General features: G+C 36.1%; 1 protein-coding gene across 1 annotated transcript; it reads left to right on the forward strand.

The window, feature by feature from the left end:
* Window positions 1–2,466: 2,466 nt before the first annotated feature.
* LOC144430344 (uncharacterized) lies at window positions 2,467–21,189 on the forward strand. Its single transcript, XM_078118252.1, has 4 exons — window positions 2,467–3,035; window positions 18,774–18,959; window positions 19,290–19,324; window positions 19,830–21,189. The coding sequence occupies exons 2-4, from the start codon at window positions 18,829–18,831 to the stop codon at window positions 20,804–20,806; spliced, it is 1,143 nt and encodes a 380-aa protein (XP_077974378.1). The 5' UTR covers window positions 2,467–3,035; window positions 18,774–18,828; the 3' UTR covers window positions 20,807–21,189.
* The last annotated feature ends 2,976 nt before the right edge of the window (window positions 21,190–24,165 follow it).

Genomic DNA, 24,165 nt, shown 5'->3' on the forward strand with positions numbered 1-24,165 from the left:
AATTTAAAGCGACAATAAACGCGAGATGCGCAAAAAACAACGGTAATTCTCGGGAATTACCTTTAAAATAACTGAAGGCTTTATATATCTTCTTTACAAGAACGCCACCCATGCAACATAAAAATAGTCTGATTACAACGGTAAACTCTGGTTGTTTATTAAATTTAAAGTAAGTGAACTCGCGATATTTTGATCACTTTGGCTCGCGAGGACTGGTTTTGTTTATAAAAAAGCATCTAAATCGATACATTCATTTAATTCTAATATGATTTTGATTGGTAAATACACTATTTTAATAATGTAAACCCACGATTGAAAGACAACATTTCTTCGTTATCTGAAACACATAGGCTACTTAGTAAAATACAGTTGCTCAGTGATATTTTTCTTCGGTTAACGTATAATGAGCTACAACTCTACTCAAACGCAGTCTACTGCTTGATTACTAACACTCTGGACAAGGAATATGGTGAGTCATATATATATGAATGTTCCAGCGACATACATTGATTGAGTTGGTGGCGAAAGCCGTGTTGCCTTCAGGGAGCTAAAGCCGAGGATCTATTCTAGGACCTTTATGACATTTTACATTTTTCTGAATGGTTAGTAAACGGGATTTGAATCTATTAAAATAGGTTACATGTTCTCATGGATGGTTAATACCACAGAATCTGTTAATAAATGCGTGTATAACGTTATTTTGAATAAAATTGACCTAAATTATCGAAATCATCACGATTAAAAACTGTAACTTAAAATAATCACGAATAATTCAATCAATCAATCAAATCGTTTTTAGTAGCCATCCATGCAGGCAAACGCGCACAACAAAGTCAAAGCAAAATTTAAAAAATATATATACATATTCATGACTTTCCCAGAATGGACAGGATAACCGCGAAATGACCATTCGGTCTACGTTGGTTGGGTAATTGTGCTTGCGGTAATTCTGTATTACCTACTATAACTTTTTTGTCTTCAAAACTGTACCTATCATGCATTAGCAACTGTGTTGTCGGTTTATGTATATTAGCAACGACCGGAAAGTATATTTAAATATGAGCCTGTAACAATTTGATTACAACACGAAGGAACCCACATCTTAATCAACTTCCCTATAGGTGATATCTTTTTACTATTTACCAAGCGTGGAGTATAAAAGTTTTGATGCATGAATAACGTAAACCCTGCTAAATTTATTTTACCTCTGCTCGTGATCACCTTACCTTTCATGTCATAGTCAAATTATTATGACTAACAAAGTAAGAAACCCGCAATTGCTTGGAGTTTAAAAAACAAGTATTTTCATCGGCCTTACATATCAAAACACTGTCTATAGGTTTGAGTTATTGAATGTAAAGCCATTTGGTTGCGAGGTCGAAACCATATGAAAAGGTAGAAACCGAGCGATTACAGGATTGTTGCGAGTCTTAAGTGAATATAAAATAAGCCGTGCCGGAATGTCGAAATGAAACGTTTGTTGTTGCAGAAATTCATTAAAGTTATAAGATAACTCAAAGAAATTATTTTGAAGTGCATAAGGAAGTGAGAACAGGTAGGAAGTTATAAGTCGCATAAGACATTCCAGGTCAATGCGTAGATTGAGTTTATCTTGAAAGAATATGATGAATAAACAAACAAACATATTGGTTTATAAATGAGTTTAAGTTAGAGATAGAAGGTTCTGCTGCCAAATACACACCGTTTGAGTAAATTTGTCATTTCAGTTATTTCGTTCAGCCTAATGCTTATTACAAATCATTTTATTGTTTGATTCGGAACCGAAATTTAATTTTTATTTTTTAACCATTTTCAATTTACCCGAATTCAGATTTTTGAGTATTAGTCTATTAAAAGCCATACTTTTTCAAAGATCTGTGTCTTTATGTGTTTTAATGAACAATTAGGATTATGATATACTGGTACACAGCAGGCAAAGTTCAAATATGTTTTGACATATACATATATACTAATTAACTTGTTACTTATGCAGAGTTTATATCTCTAGAGCAGGGGTGCACAACCTTTTTGTCATTCGCGGCCACATTGCATTTATGTGTATTCAATACGGCCGCCAGGGAGTTAATGAGCCCGCCGAAGGCGCGTAAAAAAATTTTCGGCTTTTATGGCGTCATAACCGCGTATTTCACCCATGCGTGGTGCAGTCTGCCCAATTATGAAGTATGTAGGACTACTTGGAAGTATGATATTCGCATTCTAAACAAATTTTCCTTTTCGGTGGACCTATTCTTGAGCGGATATATTGCAGCAAGTTGCATAATGGTTGCACAATTTTGAAAAAAAAATAGAAAGTCGGGGAGGGGCGGTCGCCCCCATTTTCTTGTCCCCAAAAGTATAATAAAATGTCAAATATTTAAATTTATTTTATAAAAGTTTGCAAAGAATTGTAGCATTAATGACTCCCTTGGTCTTGAATGTGGGCAGATAAACTTGCAAAGTCAGATAACTGGCCTTTCTAGGCTAGCTTGCTACGATGCTAGGCTGCCAAAACGCGTGATCAATCTGAACCGTGAAGGGAAATCTCCAACAGCAAAAACACCATCCAGATTGTGACGCATCGTGTCGTCTGACTTTTTTGCAGTGCTTTTGTTTTGCTTCAATATACGCCAGCATAGCCGCCAAATCCTATATTTTGAACTTTTTCTTTTCATAGGATTTTGTATGAGGACGGCTGCATTATTTTTTCACGACGGCCGCAGGTTGTGCACCGTTGCTCTAGAGTACTAACATAGGAAAAATACCTAGTCGGTACCTTCAACACTTTACCGTTTATGTCTACCGCTTTTTGAATGTAGCTGAGTAGTGACTAATAATCACTTAACTATACCTAACAGTTTCTTAAACTCGACAACGTAAAAAACCTGAAGCTTTAGAAAAAGACAACTTCAAAGACAAAAAATGTCGTTCAAAGAAGAACCGGAATCCGAAAGTCAAAACTTTTCATTTCCTTCTGCTATATATGAAGAACGAAACGCAGCTGAAAGACATGGATACCAAACGGAATTATATGGAAGGTTAGATGTTTTGCAAACCATTTTCTCTTATTCAAATATATCTGGCCTTTCTTTGGTTTAACGTCACATCTCAATATTCAGAAACGCCTAAAATTTCTCCTGATTTAATATGAATAAGTATGTTTGTTCAAAATTTGAAAGATATTACAGATTATCATCCCTAGTGTCGTCATTAAACTTACTTTGTCATCAATGTAACAATTGTTCATTCACTGGTACAAATATCTAAGAAAATATTGATGTTCTAAACCTCACCTATATATAAATGAATATACAACGGGTAATAACGGATGACCACCATAAAACGGATCCAAACTAGTAGGGGAATCGATTAGGTAATAGATTAGATTTTATAGCACAATACGTACAAGCGAGCAATGTGCTATTTTTGAAAATAAATAAAAGGCACTCTATAATCGGCCCATCGGTATTTGAGAAACACCAAGATGGATAGATTTCAATCATCGAACTGATATCATTTCTCTTCAAAAAACATGAATCATAGACAAAGCGCCCACTGATTTGGTGACTGTATACGGACTCGACTCGAATTTGCGAAATACAATGCAGAACTAGTTGTCGAAAAGTTGGGATCGATAGATGCATTATCACTGAATAACGACAAGTTGAGGGGAGAGGCAATTTACTCTCCATTGTGCCGAGTTCCGGCTCTTCTTGGTCTTGTTCCATTTTGAGTTTATTTTAACTCGATATTTTGTATAACAAATTAAGCAAATGACGGACTGGAACTTGTTGATGAGAGACTTGATATTAAAGTTAATTATAAGCTACAACGTTTTGTTTGGGTACACCTGGTGATAAAAAGTGTTAAGTTGGCGGGTCTAATGCATAGTGGGTAAATGTAGTTTTTATTCAGCGACAGCGAAGAAATTCCCTTGCGACACACATCTTACTACCAAATTGCTTTGGAAAACGTCTGTCAAGTGTCCCACTGTACCCACCTGTGGGGCACATTCGGTCAGACCCGGGGCACAATGGGTCAGTCTGTCAAAATTCAACGAAGTATGCCTTTAAAAAAAGCAATTAATCAGCATAATCGTCCAAAGAACAGGGAGACTTCAAATTTGAAGATTTAATGTTTTTTAAATCAATGTTCAACTGAAATAGTTCAGATATTTTGACAAAAAATTTTGCAGACGAATTTGATTAATTCCTTCCTCGAATCTAAATCTGGAAATATTATTGATTCTTGAATAAATTCCATATTGGGCCATGGGTCGAAAGAAACCATAATCTTACACAAAATATACCGCATCTCTAGGTCTCTGAGCACTTATTGTATCAAACACTCTCGAATTGTGCCCTGTAGGACATGTCCCACTGAACCCCGGTCCATTGTTCCCCATTTTCAGACCATCCCACGGCGAAATTCGGAAGGCTCATCCACTCGCCAACGTTATGAATATTTTACAGTGGACTGAAGCTGAAAAATACCAGACGGTGGTTTGTCATGTGGAAAGGCTGAAGTAGAAAAAATAACTGGAACGGTGAAATTTTAGTTTCAACCTCCCAAAACCAATTTCATCTCATAGCTTGCGCCGCTCTACCCGTCCGTTGTCCGTTCGCGGGGACGTTGTAACTCACCGAAAGGCGGATTGAAACATCGAACCGCGGACAGGATTGCAGATATAGTATCAGTGCGAGAGCTGATTTTTCACTGTGCCCCATGTCCCAACGTGCCCCATCTTCCCCTGCAATATTGGTTATAAGCACACTCAAATTTATTTATTAGCACATTTGATCTGTTTCTGGAACTGAGCAAAACCATGTTCCGGCCACGGAAATGAGATGATTAAATGTCCTTCAAACTAAAAAATCTATTTTCACGGTGACTAACCCCGAATAACAGTAATTTTTCAAATGAAACTTTACAGCACCTATGGAATCGTTTCTGCTATTTTTATTACTTGACAACTTGACAATGACAACCTCCGAATATATTTCATCTAAAGATTTAGATGAAAAATACCACTGAGAAATAAATTCTTTAAAAGTAGTTGAAATATTATTAAATCTTAATTAGTGCTGGGTTCAAAAATTTAAAATTGGGTTTCCTCTCGTATGGCCCCACCATCAACAGGTTCTACGGAACGACAAATATAATCGCAATCGTTAACTACGGTGTTGCATTTGTTTAACGTCTAAAACAAGAACGCTTTCATTCCAATAACGAGTTCGCACGAACCCGCTGAATCGTACCACGAATTTTAATTGCAATTATATTTTCGGGTTTTTCCAAGATATATTGCTTCGAGGTACTACTTAACAATACTAGGTTTCAAAATCACAACTGAAAGAATATTATTCTAGATATTTCAATAGCTTTGAATGAATGAAAAAAATCCTAATGCTCATAAAATCAAATAAAAACAACGATAACACGCAGCAAGTTTTTAATATTATGACGGTATACAATTGGCACGGATATAAATTAAAGGAAAACTTAGTCACTAAGTAGAAAAATTTTGTTTCATTCCCGAAGCTAATTTTATTTTAACCATAATATATATATTTACTCATTTCTTCGGACACAATTAATCCATAACGATGTCAATACCGTTCGGGATAAAAGCTGTCAATGTTCATATATCTCAAGTTTAGTAACGTTTCATGTCAGACATCTTTGTATGTAAAATATATTGTGGACCTAATATTAAAAGTTGTACATTTATATATAGGTCGTAAAAACAATTCCTCGCATAATTTGATGAAAGATAATACAAGGTCTGGTTCAGATTATATTCAAAGGGGTGAAGGGCCCTTTTTAAGCCAAGTAGAACAATGATTAGAAATTAGAGCATTACTTGAACTATTCACTTAATTGCCGCTGTATGGAGTATCGTTACAACATTTGCTCTGGCGCTCCCTGTACTGTTATTAAGCTTCATGACCAATATCAAGAGTTGTAAATATGACTGGTTTCAAACTTGTTTCGGGATGCGTCATTTTTCTCACCAATGAAGTGTTGAGGCACATTGGCTTAAAACTTCGATGGTTAACAACAGCAGCAGTCAAGGCAACTTTTTTAAATAAATCCATTCCTTCAATTTGTTCCTGGTTCTTACAGGACCCGATATTTAACCTAGAACTTTGCTGTTTACTTATAGTAAGACACTTTCTAGTTCATTTCGCACACTTTTCCTCAGTGTTCCTCAAAAACCCCTCATTTCCTGAAAACTTAGCCGGTCTTTCGTTAACCAAAAGTCATGGATAGTTAAATAGAATCAAGTTCTTGAAAATAAATTTTCCGTGGTAACCCACCTTCAAAATAGATAGTAAATATGAAAAGTATTTTAAACAAAGTATATCAAAGAACAATAACATCGGTGATCCAAAGGTATTTACGGTAGATATGTTTCGGATTGTGATATAACAAATCACTGGTAATATGTAAAGTATTAATAAGCGTTCCTGCGGCATTGCAAAAATTTTTGTTACTTCGTCCGAGTGCACGAATTTCATTTGATGGCTTTCAATTATTCCCACTTCCACAATGAAGCGATCGCATAAGACTATAAAAAAGCTAAAAACAATGCGTTCGAGGCTTGCCGAAGTCTACGTTACTATTCTAAAAGAAAGAGGGTATGGGATTAGTTAGTTATTTGTCTTCGGTACCATGGACTTGGTGGTGGATGATAGGGATTTGTTCAAAGAGAATTGTTTTAAAACAATTGTTATAAATCAAGTTTTTTTTTGCCTGTTTTGTCAAAATGGCTGTACTATTTGATTTTTTTGTATTAAATATGTTGAAGGAAAATGGATGTAAAAACTTGCAAAGCGCTTCTTATTTGCGATAAATCCTTCGAAACGGCGCAAATGTCGATAACGGCTCATACACACCTTCTCAAGCTTTAGTTCAGTGCGACCGCAAACGTGGTTGGTTGGCGCAATAAGACGTAACCGATAAGCTATTACTTGAGCGACCCTGCGACGAAACCACCTTGCGAAAATTGAAATATGATTTTAGTTTGTATAACTTTGAAGACTCTATCACTTCAACCTTAAGAAAAAAGTATGCAAAGCATAAATTAACCGAACAGGATTAATTAACCGTAATAATACCTTTATTTTATGAGAAAAATGTCAATACATAAACTCGAAATCCTTATTATGGCGTTATAACAGATTATTTCTAGCGTCTTTGCATCAGAGGACTCTTACAATTAGCATAGCCTAGGCCAGGGCTACTCAACTGGCGGACGCGGTCCGAATCCGGCACTTCTGAGTATTCGATTCGGACCGCGCATAATTCTTCATTCTAAATCATTAGCCCCACTCTTAAAATTTTATTTATAAAACTTTTATAGATTTAAAAATATATATGAAAAGAACTATAACGCCATAACAAACAATTTTGATTAGCTAATAATCATTGGTTGGCCGAGGAATAGCGTGTTTAAAGATGCCGAAATATAATTTCTGGAAAGTCCAAAATATTTTTGGAGTTTCGTATGCGGACCTTCGGTGAAAATATTTGAGTAGCCCTGGGCCTTAGGCTAGCGCGTCGCATCCGCCGGTGTAAGTTTATTCTTCATTATCGTAAAGCACTCGCTTTGCCGAAGGCTGCCTTTCCCTCAATCAATTTTGTAGTAGGCTCGTGAGCTAAGTTTCATGATTTTTCGTCTCAAAATGTCTCTCTGGTATCTCGGATGAACATTCCGGGTAAAATCTTATGACTTTAGTGTAGATACCACCGTGGCGATGAATGCACGCAATAAAAATAAAAGTCAAAACAAGAATTTTCACTTACATTTTTGAAATTATAATTTCGGCAGCGTATGCAGCTGTTCGAACGCAACGTTTTGACGTAGTTTAGCGGCGATGCAGGGAGTAATTCAATGAAAAGTACAAAGAATAAAGAAAAAAATTGTAATAAAACATGATGTTTTTTTTAGAATTGATAAAAAACAAAACCCTACTGGAGGAAGGCGTATCCGATCAGCGATTACGTGAATCACCCTACGGCGGCGAGGATTGCAGCAATCCTCTCGCACATAACTATCCCCGCATGGGATTCGAACCTGCTAACTCGTACAGAGTAATCAGTGATGCGATGGCGAGCGTATTCAACCAATCAATATCTGACCACCAAAAGTAAATTTAAATGAGGACTTCACCTGAACGAATCATTGGATTGACGTTGTACGAAGTATTGCTGCCACATTAGGGGTTGTGCTCCCGTGACCGCAGTCAACCCCAATTACCGATTTCGCAAAAGTCATGAATATGATTAATCTAATACGTGATTTGTGGTGCAGCCTCTTACTCACCGATGAAGTGTGGCTTCACCTATAGCCTATTTTATAGATAGCGTAACAGAGCGAAAGCATTGAGGCACATTGTTTCAAAACTTGGTTGGTCAACAGCAGCAGCCGACAAGGAAAGTTACATTACATTTATTCTTTCATATTACTCCGAGTCTACGGACCTGATATTCCACAAAATATTTTACTGTTACCTTTTAGCGGAACAATTCTTAGGTAATTTTATAAATTTTTATACCAACGTACTCTGCAAAGTCAGAAGAAATCGATCGCAGTCACCTAAATGCTCGCAGAACCGAACGACTTTTCATCACGTAGGCCCCAGAGTCCCATCCTAAACTCTGATTCACGTTTTATAATTATGTACGATTATTACAATTATATTTCTATTTCAATCGGAGCTTTTCTCCGTGTATATAGATAAAGAGCAAAACAATATTTTGATGTAGAGCATAACCAGATAGAAGATTCTCAACGATCGAGTAAAATCCAATCGCAGTCAATTCAAAGATCGCAGTATAGACCCAAACCTGCATGACCCATTGTCGCAGAACAAAGAAGGGCGTCTTAAATATGTTGCGTCACAGTTGTCTCACCTGTGGCATGTGTCTCATTTGCCCCGCCCCCTCCCAATTGTACAACGTGCCACAATTTTTCGCTCAAATTGTCCCACTTTTCCCATGTGCCCCACTTGTCCAATTTGCCGCCCGGAGTGTCCCACTTGTCGGACGTATCCCACGTGTCCCGCTTGGAAAATGAGGCACTACATATATATATCAATTTAATATGTTCTGGAATACCTGTTCGTCAATCTGAAAAATGATCACCGTAAACATAGTTCGCAGATACTATTTAATACTGTTTGTCTCCTACAATTCAAATAGGAAATAAATATTATCTGAATATCAGTATCGAAATATTTTTATAAATAGTAATTACAATAGTTCAATCAGGTATAATTTACTTATACGCCAATTACCATCACATTGGTACAAGTATGACACGAGGAGCAACTGGGACACGTGGAACACGACATATCCAAGACATCGAGAAAAGAACCCTGAAGGTCTGCGTAATACAAATACAAAATAGATTCAATACTCACGAATCCACGATTATGATATCGTTAACACTATAGGCTCATATCAAATTGTTCCCATTTCTAAAACCCAGACGTTCATGGTGCAGCTCTTTTTCGGTCCTACTGATTTCAAGCGCTATAAGCTTCTCAGCAATATATTCAAATTCATACTTAATTCCTGCTGTAAAACTTTTATTGCACATCGTTCCGATTTTGTTTCTTTTTTCATATTCGTCGCCACTTATCCTGCCATCATACTCACATATTTACCTGATTTTTGAAATTTTGAAATACATAAATTATATCAATTCGAAGCAAAATTAGGACTAATATGATAGCCCTGTAGATGGAATCAGTAAGCGTATGGTAATATTTTTCAAACGATTCCGAGTTATTGAATATTACTTGTGGCTTGTTCTAAACTACACTTTTGATCACTTTTCAATTTATGTGTTTTCGCAACCTCCTTTTAATAAAAACTTTTAATATGTCAACAGTATGTATTTTAAAACAGGATGTTTTTTCAGAATTGATAAAAACCGACACCCTAACTGTGTGCTATCAAACTCCTCCGTTATGACGTTAGCCGCCGTTATGAGGCCATAGACTTAACAAACATCCAGCTGTTCAGGGTTTGAAATGGGCAGAGGACTTCTAACCAAGTTCGGTTGTTAGACGAATACCGGTACTACGAATAAATAGGAGTTCGGAAAAAAATCATGAAAATAACGGATATGCCGTCAATACTTTGTATTTTGCAATTTGCTTTTAACATATTAATATTAGAAAAATATTTGGCGGGCCGGTAGCAACGTTGCCGGCGGTTGAGAACCACTGGTCTATATAACGAGAAACACATGCTTCTCATTCGGGATACACAATTGTTATACAACAATGGCAATTTAAATGTATATATAAAGTCACACCACAATGGTAATATTCTAAAACCTTCCATAGAATAGCTTCCCCTTTATAAAGTTCCTAATGCGCTCCTGGTTTTAACCGCTTTGTACGGTGTGGTTCGACGGGAGCTTACAGAAAAGAGTAGGGGTTCGACAGACTCACGAAGGTTAGAACCACTGGTATGAGGTCAAATCCAGCTATAGATAAAGCAGGTGATGCCTCTCTCAGTTTGGTCTCGCCATGTAATTTGACATCATTTTGTTTGACAAAATTATCTGAATCAGTATATATATTCATTTTCAGTGACCATTCATCTCTCCCAGTCAAAACGACTGCCTGAATGAATTAGCAGTGGAACAGCATTGACTTTCGATTACAGCCATGTTCAAGATGAGATATTTCACATCCATACCGGAAAAAGAGAAAGCAGATAAAAACGTATCGCGTGGACGGGCTGTTTTTCACTTCAGTCTGTACATGCCCGATCCTGCAATATATAACCCATAATTGTTCTCAGCTGAAATTGAAGTCACGCACACTGCGCAGTATGATCCGCCAACCATCCAGCCGAACAGTTCAATTCTAATAGATTCCGATTCCCGTTATTTTTCCCAGTGCCCCACTCCAGCGCATATTCACGTGGGTTTCCCCACATGGCAGTGCATTCGAATTTCGTTACAATCGAATAAAAATAATTGTTAGAGCTCAGTTGATTTTACGTTGCTTTATTAAAAAATGAGATATAAGAATTTTGGAAAATCATTGGAACTTGTTCAAAGTACAAAATTTAAAAATAAAGAAAAATTTTCAATTGTCATCGACAATACCAGGCGATTCCGTACACATCTGCTTTTTAAATTTTATTCTTCTGTTTTGAAACCAAACCTTGATTTGAGCTTCCCCGAGTTTCAATTTATTTGCCAGTGCTGTTCTATCATCACCAACCAAATAACGTTGTTGTGAAAATTCTTTCCCAAATTTTTCAAGCTGTTTGTTGGTGAAACCCGTTCTGATTCTTTTCACATTAGTGTGTGATCTACTCACGATGATAGATTTTTAGGTCCTGGGCAATAGGAGAAAGCGTAAATGACTCGTTCATGTCCGGATGAAACTGTTTATATTGTGCCATTGGCTCTGGAGTTGAATGCAATAATTCACTATGCTTCCTTGAAGTCTTGTTGTTAAAATCGGGGTAATTGTAGTGCCACCAACCATTCTGTCGTTTTGAGAGATGACAGACGGAATGATATCTACCTGAAGTTGAATTGGAAGATTCATGTGGTTCATAAACACTGAAACTGCTGGAGTTTGACGACTCTTAATCAAAGTTGGATATAACTTCAGAATCAACCGATGTATTAGGATTGTTGACAGAAGATTCGCTTGACTTTGTTTGTTTTGATGGATTATAATTTTCGTCTTCCCTTTCGTTGTCGAGAATTGCATCAATCGTAAACCTGGTTCGCTTTGTGTTTTTCTGTAAGCTTGCTGTTGGTAATATTTCCCCGTTTGTTTTATTGCTATCTGCTGGACCAAAAAAGGGCCTTGTTTCGTTTACTGGACAAAACATACCTTGGAATAGGGGGAAACGACGTTGAACATAGTACAATATTGGTGCCTGAAGAAATACGTATTGGTCAGATTCCTTATGTACCATGCGGTATACTTTCATAAAAGAAGTCTGATGCTATCTGTAGTGACCTCGGATTGTTCAAGTGTATCGCCGCGATAACTTGCACTTTTTATCACACTAAATATTGCGTATTCCCATAACATTGTTGTTATCTCATTAGTAGGTTTAGTTTTCACAATTGTGTCTATTATCGCGCGACATCACCTCCAATGAGTTCAATAATCGTAGATAGACGTTTATGTAAATTCAGATTTACCGATTTAATTACTTTAGAGTGTAATAGATAAAATGTTTAAATTATCGTTATCTATGCAACCCACAGGATACAACAATAATTAAGCAAGCGGGATTATTAGCCTAAATATCAAGAGATTAGCTGAAATATGCGACGGGAGTAGGCACTTGTAGTAGCTATTATAATATATTCAACTGTGCGTTTCTATGAATTGGATTATTCCATTATCACAGACAGGCGTTTTTATGACTTTATTGGCCACTGAACACAGCTCATATGTTCCAGTCCATGTTACCACCAGGTGCGGACACCCGGGGGGGCGAAGGGGAGCGGTCGCCCCCCCAATAATTTCGCAAAAATTTTTTACACATGTTATTTCCGCCTTACAAAATTATCATGTTCGAAAAGTGCGATAGTCGAGCGCGATTAAACGGTTGTTAGTTACCGATATTATGACTGTTTTCTTACAATAATGTAGACCAACGCGCTTTCGGAGCACCTTACATTTTCGTGAAACATGCGCACCCGCACGGGTAATACTCCGTCTTCAAACGCACCGCCGATCACGCGCCACGGTTTTGCACAACTAATTACAACTTAATATGGTTTTCTTATTGTCAAAATATTTCAATAGTGTTATTGTTGGCACTTGCGAGAGAAGTGAAAGAGGCAAACTTTCATTACAACAATTATTCATTATCGCTAAAACATTAAATAGATTTAAAGATTTAAACAATTTTCACCGCTGGACGTATCTTTTCACGTTTTGGGTTTCGTGCAAGGCCCAGCATAATTTGCGGGCAAATATCAAAGCAATTACTATTTCTAAAAACGCTTATTCGACTTTTCAGACCACAGAAACTATCTGAAAAAGATATCCCCCCCCCCTTGGAATTTTTTTAAAAACTGAAAAAGTCGTCAATAACACGTTCAATTGCCTTTTGCTAAAATCGCCGGTTGTTTTCATCATTGTGACCTGTTACGTTGGCGTTTATTCTCATTGAATCACATCTTTTCTACAAATTTGTGACACGATGACTATGATAATTATTTTATATTTGTACTAGCACGAAATTATGAACCCGGCAAGTTCATCGGCGAGATTCTAAAGACAAATGAAGGAGTAAAATCCGAGATCTATATTTTTTGATTGAAAAGCAGCAATATAAAATACTAAAAATAAAACCAAAAACAATATAAGTTTTGTTGAGGCCCGCGACAGTTAAAAAACGCTTTTCTAGGCATCAAAAATCGCAAAATTTCGTGTTCCTACGGCACACATTATAGTTGGTTTCCGGTTGGCCTTCAAAAACATTTCGTTACTACCGAAACACAGTTAATTGTGGGCGGGATTTGACTTTTTATCCATTACTTTTAAGTTGACGTCGAAAATTTTCGTGTTGACTTTAAACAAGGTTGAGTACGCGACTTTTTCCCGGTTTGTGATGATATATGAGATAATGAAAAATATATCCCCCCCCTTGGAATTTTTTTAAAAACTGAAAAAGTCGTCAATAACGCGTTCAATTGCCTTTTGCTAAAATCGCCGGTTGTTTTCATCATTGTGACCTGTTACGTTGGCGTTTATTCTCATTGAATCACATCTTTTCTACAAATTTGTGACACGATGACTATGATAATTATTTTATATTTGTACTAGCACGGAATTATGAACCCGGCAAGTTCATCGGCGAGATTCTAAAGACAAATGAAGGAGTAAAATCCGAGATCTATATTTTTTGATTGAAAAGCAGCAATATAAAATACTAAAAATAAAACCGTAAACAATATAAGTTTTGTTGAGGCCCGCGACAGTTAAAAAACGCTTTTCTAGGCATCAAAAATCGCAAAATTTCGTGTTCCTACGGCACACATTATAGTTGGTTTCCGGTTGGCCTTCAAAAACATTTCGTTACTATCGAAACACAGTTAATTGTGGGCGGGATTTGACTTTTTATCCATTACTTTTAAGTTGACGTCGAAAATTTTCGTGTTGACTTTAAACAAGGTTGAGTACGCGACTTTTTCCCGGTTTGTGATGATATATGAGATAATGAAAAATATATCCCCCCCCCCCCCCTGGAATTTTTTTAAAAACTGAAAAAGTCGTCAATAACGCGTTCAATTGCCTTTTGCTAAAATCGCCGGTTGTTTTCATCATTGTGACCTGTTACGTTGGCGTTTATTCTCATTGAATCACATCTTTTCTACAAATTTGTGACACGATGACTATGATAATTATTTTATATTTGTACTAGCACGGAATTATGAACCCGGCAAGTTCATCGGCGAGATTCTAAAGACAAATGAAGGAGTAAAATCCGAGATCTATATTTTTTGATTGAAAAGCAGCAATATAAAATACTAAAAATAAAACCGTAAACAATATAAGTTTTGTTGAGGCCCGCGACAGTTAAAAAACGCTTTTCTAGGCATCGAAAATCGCAAAATTTCGTGTTCCTACGGCACACATTATAGTTGGTTTCCGGTTGGCCTTCAAAAACATTTCGTTACTATCGAAACACAGTTAATTGTGGGCGGGATTTGACTTTTTATCCATTACTTTTAAGTTGACGTCGAAAATTTTCGTGTTGACTTTAAACAAGGTTGAGTACGCGACTTTTTCCCGGTTTGTGATGATATATGAGATAATGAAAAATATATCCCCCCCCCTGGAATTTTTTTAAAAACTGAAAAAGTCGTCAATAACGCGTTCAATTGCCTTTTGCTAAAATCGCCGGTTGTTTTCATCATTGTGACCTGTTACGTTGGCGTTTATTCTCATTGAATCACATCTTTTCTACAAATTTGTGACACGATGACTATGATAATTATTTTATATTTGTACTAGCACGGAATTATGAACCCGGCAAGTTCATCGGCGAGATTCTAAAGACAAATGAAGGAGTAAAATCCGAGATCTATATTTTTTGATTGAAAAGCAGCAATATAAAATACTAAAAATAAAACCGTAAACAATATAAGTTTTGTTGAGGCCCGCGACAGTTAAAAAACGCTTTTCTAGGCATCGAAAATCGCAAAATTTCGTGTTCCTACGGCACACATTATAGTTGGTTTCCGGTTGGCCTTCAAAAACATTTCGTTACTATCGAAACACAGTTAATTGTGGGCGGGATTTGACTTTTTATCCATTACTTTTAAGTTGACGTCGAAAATTTTCGTGTTGACTTTAAACAAGGTTGAGTACGCGACTTTTTCCCGGTTTGTGATGATATATGAGATAATTAAAGTATATTCGATCAATTTTTATTGTACTGAAATAAATTTTACTTCGTGAAAATTGACAGAAAATATACAGATTTTTCGAAAGGTTTTATTTTTAAAAATAATCCGAGTGGCAGCATTGCGATTGAGCGGAGTCAGTGTTACAAGTACATCTCAAATTTATCGAATTCGCAAAATAGCAAAAATACGGATTAAAACAATATATAAACGGGCAGTTTACCACACATTTTTATGTCCGCGGACTGCCGTATAGTGTTTTAGAGGGGCTCTTGTTTTGTCGACGCAACCGCAATTTTAATTGAAGACAATTAATTTAATAAATCAAGACATTTTAAATGTGCCGGTATCGGTCTTTGATTGATTACTTTGCACAAGTGAAAAATCATTTTTCGTTGAAAAGTCGTCTCTTTTAACAAGTGGCGTAATCGCGGCGACTGTTCGGCGTGGATTTCGAGGCGGTGAATTTGTATTTTCGATTTACTTGTATACTTTATAATTATTTTCTTTGTATGAAGTAATATTGTACTATACGGGATTTTATATCAGATATCGAGATTTTTGTAACGGCGATAACGATATCGGAAGATTGCAAAAATACGTATCAAAATTAAATAGATCTGGCAGCTTATTTCATATTTTTATGTCCACAAATCGACGTTGTATTTAGTTCACGAATATTTTTATTTTGACGTAAGAAGTCGCAACCGCGAGTTACGTTGCACACAATTAAATTAATAAATAGGGACATTTTAGAATCTCGTGGCTGACATGGATTGAATATTCTACGCGACAGAAAAATCATTATACGCTTAAAAAGGCGGCTCTTTTAACGAGCGCATAATCGCGGTGACTGTTACAGACGGCAAAGGGAATTTCCGACTTTGACCCCCCCCCCCCCCTCGTATTAAATTATGAATAAAAACCCTGCAAAGTCATTGCGTGAATCCTGAATGTTATTTCGAGTTCAAATGACGATTTAATAAATCGGCAATAATGGAAATTCTACTAGTCAAATCATCAAATGATATTTCCTTGGTAAAATTCAGGAAAAAATTCGCACAATAGCTTACCTTGTTTTGCATTTCTGATTTTACGAAACGGCGTTAGTGCGCTTTATGCAGAACTAGGAATTGAAACCCAATATGACTCCTCCAATTTGTCGTTTCTGTTTGTTAGCAAAAGCCGTGTGCTTATATTCAAGAAATTAGTTCAGTGACGCGCAAGTTCCGTGTCCAAGCAAAGCAGCCTAGATATGCTAGAACAGTGGTTCTTAAAGTATGGGTCGCGACCCAAACATGGGTCGCGGAAGGTTTTAAAATGGGTCGCGACAAGGTCGTCAATGCAAGGGCAATCTAAGAGGAGAAGGACGAATTTTCAGCTTTCCCAATGTTTCAATTTAGCTTCTAAACTCTGGTATTTAAAAATGATGAAATATAAAATTTCATTCACGGAAAGAACTGTCTTGAGCTCATTGTTACATCACAATTCTGATATGCCAGTCACGTGTATTGGTTTTATGGTATCGGTAACCATGCACGTCGCTTGTCGTTGTGTTGACCGTGTGGAATGTCGTCTTAGTGGATTAAAATAACCAAAAATGGGTGTCTTTTTGGTAATGTAAATTGTAATAGACGACGCAATGAAAAAGCTCGCCTCTCAACATTAGATTATTCAATATCTAGAGAAAATGTGACTTCATCTCGAGGCACAATTTACCGCGAACGAAGCAGTGTGTGCACATTTGATGAGTAAAAAGTTGTATATTGCGAGAGATACCGAAGGCCAGCTAGAATGTCGTGTTTGCGACGGACAGCGGCACTTTTCTGCTACAATTCGCGACAAGGCACTTGTGCGAGCGAGGATATTTGGCACTAACGGTTATCAAAACTAAGCTCGCAATCGCCTCGATACCCGTGACAACTTGCGTATTGCGTTAAGTAAAATAGAGCTGTGTATTGAAGATATAATGAAAAGGAAATTACAGTTTCATCAATCTCACTGAGTCAATGGACTGTTTCTATTAAATAGTTGTCTGTATTTGAGTCAAACTGTACTAACATTAAAAACACATTTTGCGTTATTTAGGATTGGGTCGCGAGTATTCATAAAACTCAGATTTGGGTCGCGCTCGAAAAAGTTTAAGAACCACTGTGCTAGAAGAATGACATCGACAGGTTATTGTTACGTGACAATACACGGCGCGGTGTTTTTCGGTAGGCGATCCAAGTTCGCCCCCCAAAATTATGGAAAGTGTCCGCCCCTGGTTACCACGTATTTAAATGAAAAGATATAATTCCAAGCAACTAGGAAAGTCCGGCCTCTATAACGGATACGGATGGACTGTAGAGAATGACATGAAAATATCCATCTCATTTAATATTATGCTATATCGTACGTTGTTCGGCTCCTAATTATATTACTATATTACCAATAAAAGCTTAGATACAACAAATACTTTATAGCCTAAATGTTAATCATCCAACAAGATGATTTATTTTGTTTTGCTTTTTGTATATACGGTATTTATTGTCCTTAGACAAGTTGAAACACGAGTAGATAAATGAATGTACCAACCTATCGAACGTGAAGTGCTAGTTACACAATTTTAACTCAATAGATCCACCGTGAATAAAAAATATATATAAATTGTATTTGAATACTTGCGTCCTTCAGTAAATTGCATTGTGGAAGATAAGATCAAATTTCATTATGAGCGCGGCGATTCCGTTAATTTTGCACTTTTTACAGAATCACGGCACAGGAAGCTTTGTCAATAAATTAATATCAATTTTGTATAGGACAAATAACCAACCTATGGAAGAAGTTATGAAGTTCACTCTATCAAAATGAAACTGTATCGTCAATTCGTTTTAGTTTTACAGTTGTTCAAGTTTTGTAGTTTTTTGTTTTTTTGAAGGATTGCACTCATAGAATTATATGCTTTGAACGTCAGCTAGATGATTGAATTGTTTTGCTAACTTCTTGTTGTTAGGACTGAAATTGAGTAGCTAATTATGATTAAGTTGTTTTGAGGTCATTCAATACTGTTAAATGAATTTTTGTACAGAAACATACATTGTGGAATATCAATCAGCATTGCTTTACAATAGAAAGATCTTGTATCGTTATTTTAGTTTTCATGTTGACGTATATTTACAAGAATGTAATGAATATCATAATTTTTTTCAATATAGTCTCCATTGCCACATTTGTCTTCCTGGGATTCATAGCCATTTAAATATGTATAATATATTTGTCACTATTGGCTCGAGTGAGGGCTTCGAGTAGAGCTGCATTTATTCCGAATTTAAACTTCTTTCTTACTGTATATTTTTATCTTTATACATAAATTAAGATGATGAAGACTCCCAATACTGACTTCCAATACTCATGAAGCTTCCAATACTGACATGGCAGAAGCAAATCCACCTGAAGAACTGCGGCTGGCAGCAGAGCCACGAGTTATTAACAATGTTTTCCACATTGGTGCAATACATAATGAATGCCATCATCATCATGAAGATATAATACATAATCACGTGTAAGTGATTCAACACTCCTAAAATATTATTATTTTTATTACTCAAATTACAGGCATTTCGTGCGGGTGTTTGTAAACTCTACTAGTTGCCTAGTATTTTCCACCAAAGCTTCGCCGTTTTAATTTTGAATTCTGGATTTTGATTAGGACAATACCAGATGTATAAAAAGTTTGAATTAAAAAAGTATTGTTTCAACGCAAAAAAAGCATATTCAATACTCTACTGATCAGCTTATATGCAGATTTCCCAAAAGTTATAACATATATGATGTAACATTGATGCGTAATTCAAGGTCGGTTATGTAACGATTCTTGTACTTGATATTCCAGATCTCCACCTGCTCGCGGCATAGCTACTCAACTGGGTAAGTTATTGTACTATAAATATATCAATAAGACGGAAATATCCTCAAAAAATGTATTTGTAATACTCAAGTGAATTGAATTTCCCAATCAAACCTATCTACCGACTTTTATCCTTATAATTTGTTGCCATAAACAACGGCTGTTCATGGTTGAAAGTAGGAATAACGACTCTCCATGGTCATAGAAAGCCAAACTTCTGGTGGAGGCACAGAAACGATGGACAGATATCAATTCAACGAAATGGCTGATGAAGGACACGAAGCACTTTTACATGAAAATGAAGAAGCTTCCAAATTTAGAATAATATGCTTCAATTTCGTTTATTTTTTTTTCTTGTCAAATCGGAGGTTCTGAATAGGTTCTTTCTTTGAGAAATTGACATTTATCAATATTAATCAACGTGCTATATGCCAAAACTCTACTTTCTGATTGGTTAGATTTAGACTTCGTGCTTTATGCTTGTTATAAAATGTCAACATATATCTTCAACTTTTTATTCGACAGTGGTGGCAATACCGGAAGAAATTAAAGACGATTGGGCCAACGTTTTATCAGTAGTTAGTAAAACATGGGAGACACTCTACAATAAAATAATGGTAGACATTCGCGACAAGAACATGAAAGGTGGAGACAGAGTGAGAAATGCTCTGGCTTCAATATGCAAACATCTGAAGACGCAAAGTTTAGAAGAACTTGTAATAGAAGATTATTTTGTGCGACAATTTGTCGGTAAAGTAAAAGATGTAATGAACATGGGGAGTATATTAGCGGAAAAACAGTTGAATATTCTTTCTATCATCTGTTTTTATGTTGCTGCAAAACTGCATCACATCAGTACAAAACGCAATTTCTCTGTTCTGGGAATAAAGGAGACTGTAGAAAAAATAACATTATTTATTAAGAAAATCACCAAAGAGGACAACATGATGGAAAAAGTCATTCACAGTTGTGTTCTACCCCTCCTGCTGGAGATGTCTGAGTTGGTACCATGCGTTGCAGATGCAGAGCCAAAAGTGAAATTTATTAACGAAGTCTGGTGTTTATATAACGTCGCTCTCTGCTATTACTACTGTGATATTCGAGAGAAATCTGTGACGGTCAACTTATCCGTCACTCAACTTATGGAAAAGGAATATAACAACGACGCCGTCAAACGTCGAGTATTCGGACATTGTCATCACAATGCTGCACTTGCTTACAGCGAAAACAATCAATTTGGTGAAGCAATTGAACATTACAGGGTGGCCGTCGAGTCTTATGAGAAAGCCACTGATTGGGCCAGTGAAAACCATATGAATGAAAAAGTCAAACTCACGATAGAATATCTGAGAAGAGCAGAATACGCAAAAATTGACATATATATAATTATATACATGAAAACACGTTTCACTTGTTCTATTACGTACAGTTCAGTGTTAATGAATAGACTGCTAATAACCAGAGTAAAGTGTAAAAAAAAGTTAGACCAGCGCCAAACTTAAGTAGCTGAATGTGGTAATTTTGTTTTTTCGTCCTCGCTCGGAATTATTCACAAAACTTAATATTTATATTCAATATACTTTCTAATATTTTGTGTTTAAATGAAAAATGCTATTCAGAACAATGTAGATGATTGCTTTGTATACAAGTGTAGGTGATGGCGAATCTAGCTTCAGAATGTGCTATATCTTTGCATATACACGTTTTGCTATTCAAATGCATTAGCAGTTTTATACAAATAAAAATGAATCGAAAATTGCTCGGTTCAACAGTTTATGTGTGATGCGTGGTTCTTCTATTACGGGGTCTGTTTATAAATACGCTACAATTATTGAGGCCAAAAGACTGCTGCAATTTCAGGGATTGGCAAATTAGAAGGCGTGCCAGTACGGAATTTAGATTGATCTTGGAGATTTGGACTTCAGTTATTACATATATATTCTGACTTATTTTTCTTCCAAAAGAAATATCTTATTGATTATCTTATACTCTTACTTTTGATAACAGCATTGGTTTGCTCCATAACCGTATGTATTGTATCACAATCTTGTAAGGTTTTACACTGGTAATGGAGTAGGGAGTTCTAATGATTATGAGAGTATGGTATCGTAACATTGGCTAGGGAAATATGTAATTATCTAACAACAATGTGCTATTAACACGACCTTAGTAATGATGCTTCCAATACCATTAAGAAGCGACTATAGTACTTAATTAGGTTAGGACGCGATATGATAAATGATTTCCAACGAAACAGTTTGATCCCGAAATGACGGTTCATTTACCTCACACTTCTCAACGTGGTCCAAGTAGACCCACAGGGGTCCAAAGCGGGAACTCAGGGGGTCAACAGATAAAGTGCTAATTATATTAAATAAGTACAAGTTGTTGCTCGTCTCGTGTGTTGTTGGATAAACTGAAATGAATGGAAGAGAAAATGTTGGATTTGTGCTTGGATTAAAATTGGATCTTGATGTTAGTTACAAAGTTCTCACTGAGACTTCTGTTAGTCCTTTATCAATAAATGTAACTTGTTCCCAATCCCAATCAAACCTTTCTACCGATTTCCATCTTTATATTTGTTGCCATGAACAACGGCTGTTCATGGTTGAAAGTAGGAATAACGACTCTCTGTGGTCACAGAAAGACAAACTTCTGGCGGAGGCACAGAAACGATGGACAGATATCAAATCAACAAAATGGCTGATAAAGGACACGAAGCACTTTTACATGAAAATGAAGAAGCGTCCAAATTTATCAGCATATTCCGGAAAGAAGTTACAGAATAATATGGTTCAATTTTGCATATTTTTTTTCTTGTCAAATCAGATGTTCTGAATAAGTTCTTTTTATTTTGAGAAATTGACATTTATCAATATTAATCAACGTGCTATAAGTCAAAACTATACTGGTTGATTGGTTAGATTTAGACTTCGTGCTCTATGCTTGTTATAAAATGTCAACATATATCTTCAACTTTTTATTCGACAGTGGTTGCAATACCGGAAGAAATTAAAGACGATTGGGCCAACGTTTTAGCAGTAGTTAGTAAAACATGGGAGACACTCTACAATAAGATAATGGTAGACAGACATTCGCGACAAGAACATGGAAGGTGGAGACAGAGTGAGAAATGCTCTGGCTTCAATATGCAAACATCTGAAGACGCAAAGTTTAGAAGAACTTGTAATAGAAGATGATTTTTTGCGACAATTTGTTGGTAAAGTAAAAGATGTAATGAACATGGGGAGTATATTAGAGGAAAAACAGTTGAATATTCTTTCTATCATCTGTTTTTATGTTGCTTCCAAACTCCATCACATCAGTACAAAACGCAATTTCTCTGTTCTGGGAATAAAGGAGACTGTAGAAAAAATAACATCAATTATTAAGAAAATCACCAAAGAGGACAAAATGATGAAAAAGGTCATTCACTGTTATGTTCCACCCCTCCTGCTGGGGATGTCTGAGTTGGTACCATGCGTTGCAGATGAAGAGTCAAAAGTGAAATTCATTAACGAAGTCTGGTGTTTATATAACGTCGCTCTCTGCTATTACTACTGTGATATTCGAGAGAAATCTGTGTCGGTCAACTTATCCGTCATTCAACTTATGGAAAAAGAATATAACAACGATGCCGTAAAACGTCGAGTATTCAGACATTGTCATCACAATGCTGCACTTGCCTACAGCGAAAACAATGAATTTGGCGAAGCAATTGAACATTACAGGTTGGCCGTCGAGTCTTATAAGAAAGCCACTGATTGGGCCAATGAAATTCATAGGAATGAAAAAGTCAAACGCACGAAAGAATATCTGAGAAAAACAGACGTTCGCAAAAATTGACATATATGAAAACATATTTCTATTGTTCTAATACCTAATTACTATCTCTCGAACTCAATATCTCAATAAGTACTGCAAATATTATTCAAAAGTATAATAGCAATAATTGCCCAGTTCAGTGGTAATGAATTGACTGCTAACAACCAGAGTAAAATGTGAAATAAATGTGGGTATTTTTGTTTTTTCGTCTTGCTCGGAATTATTCACAAAACTTAATAATTATATTCAATATACTTTCTGATATTTTGTGTTTAAATGAAAAATGCTATTTAGAACAATGTAGATGATTGCTTTGTATACAAGTGTAGGTGATGATGAATCTGGCTTGAGAATGTGCTCTATCTATGCCTATACACGTTTTGCTATTTAAATGCATGACCAGTTTCATACAAATAAAAATGAATCTAAAATTCCTCGGTTTAACAGTTTATGTGTGACGCGTGGCTCTTCTCCTACGTGGTTTGTATATAAAAAAGCTGCAATTAATGAGCCCAAGAGGCTGCGGCAACTTCGTGGAATGACAAATTAGAAGGCGTGGCAGTATGAAATCTATTTTGGTCTTGGAGTTGTTGACATTAGTTATTACATATATTATTCTGACTTATTTTTGCACCAATAGAAATACCTCATTGATAATCTCATACTCCTACTTTTGATAACAGCATTAGTTTACCCAATAACAGTATGTATTGTATCACAATCTTGTAAGGTTTTAAACTGGCAATGGAGTAGGGAGTTCAAATGATTATGAGAGTAGGGTATCATAACATTGGCTAACGAAAAAAAAACGTCATTTGTAAATATCTAACAACACTGAGCTATTAATACGACCTTAGTAATGATTAAAGAGTCCAGCTGCACACTAACACAAATGTATTTCTGTAACGTTTCGTACAAATATCAGTGGAGCTCATTTCAGATGTAATTAAAAAAAAAAGTTTTATTATTGCATTTACGAAAATGATGGGTAACTAAATGTAATTAAAATTATGGGCACTTAGAGAATCACGAACAT

Source organism: Styela clava, chromosome 12 (assembly GCF_964204865.1).
Source record: "Styela clava chromosome 12, kaStyClav1.hap1.2, whole genome shotgun sequence".
Taxonomy (NCBI): domain Eukaryota; kingdom Metazoa; phylum Chordata; class Ascidiacea; order Stolidobranchia; family Styelidae; genus Styela; species Styela clava.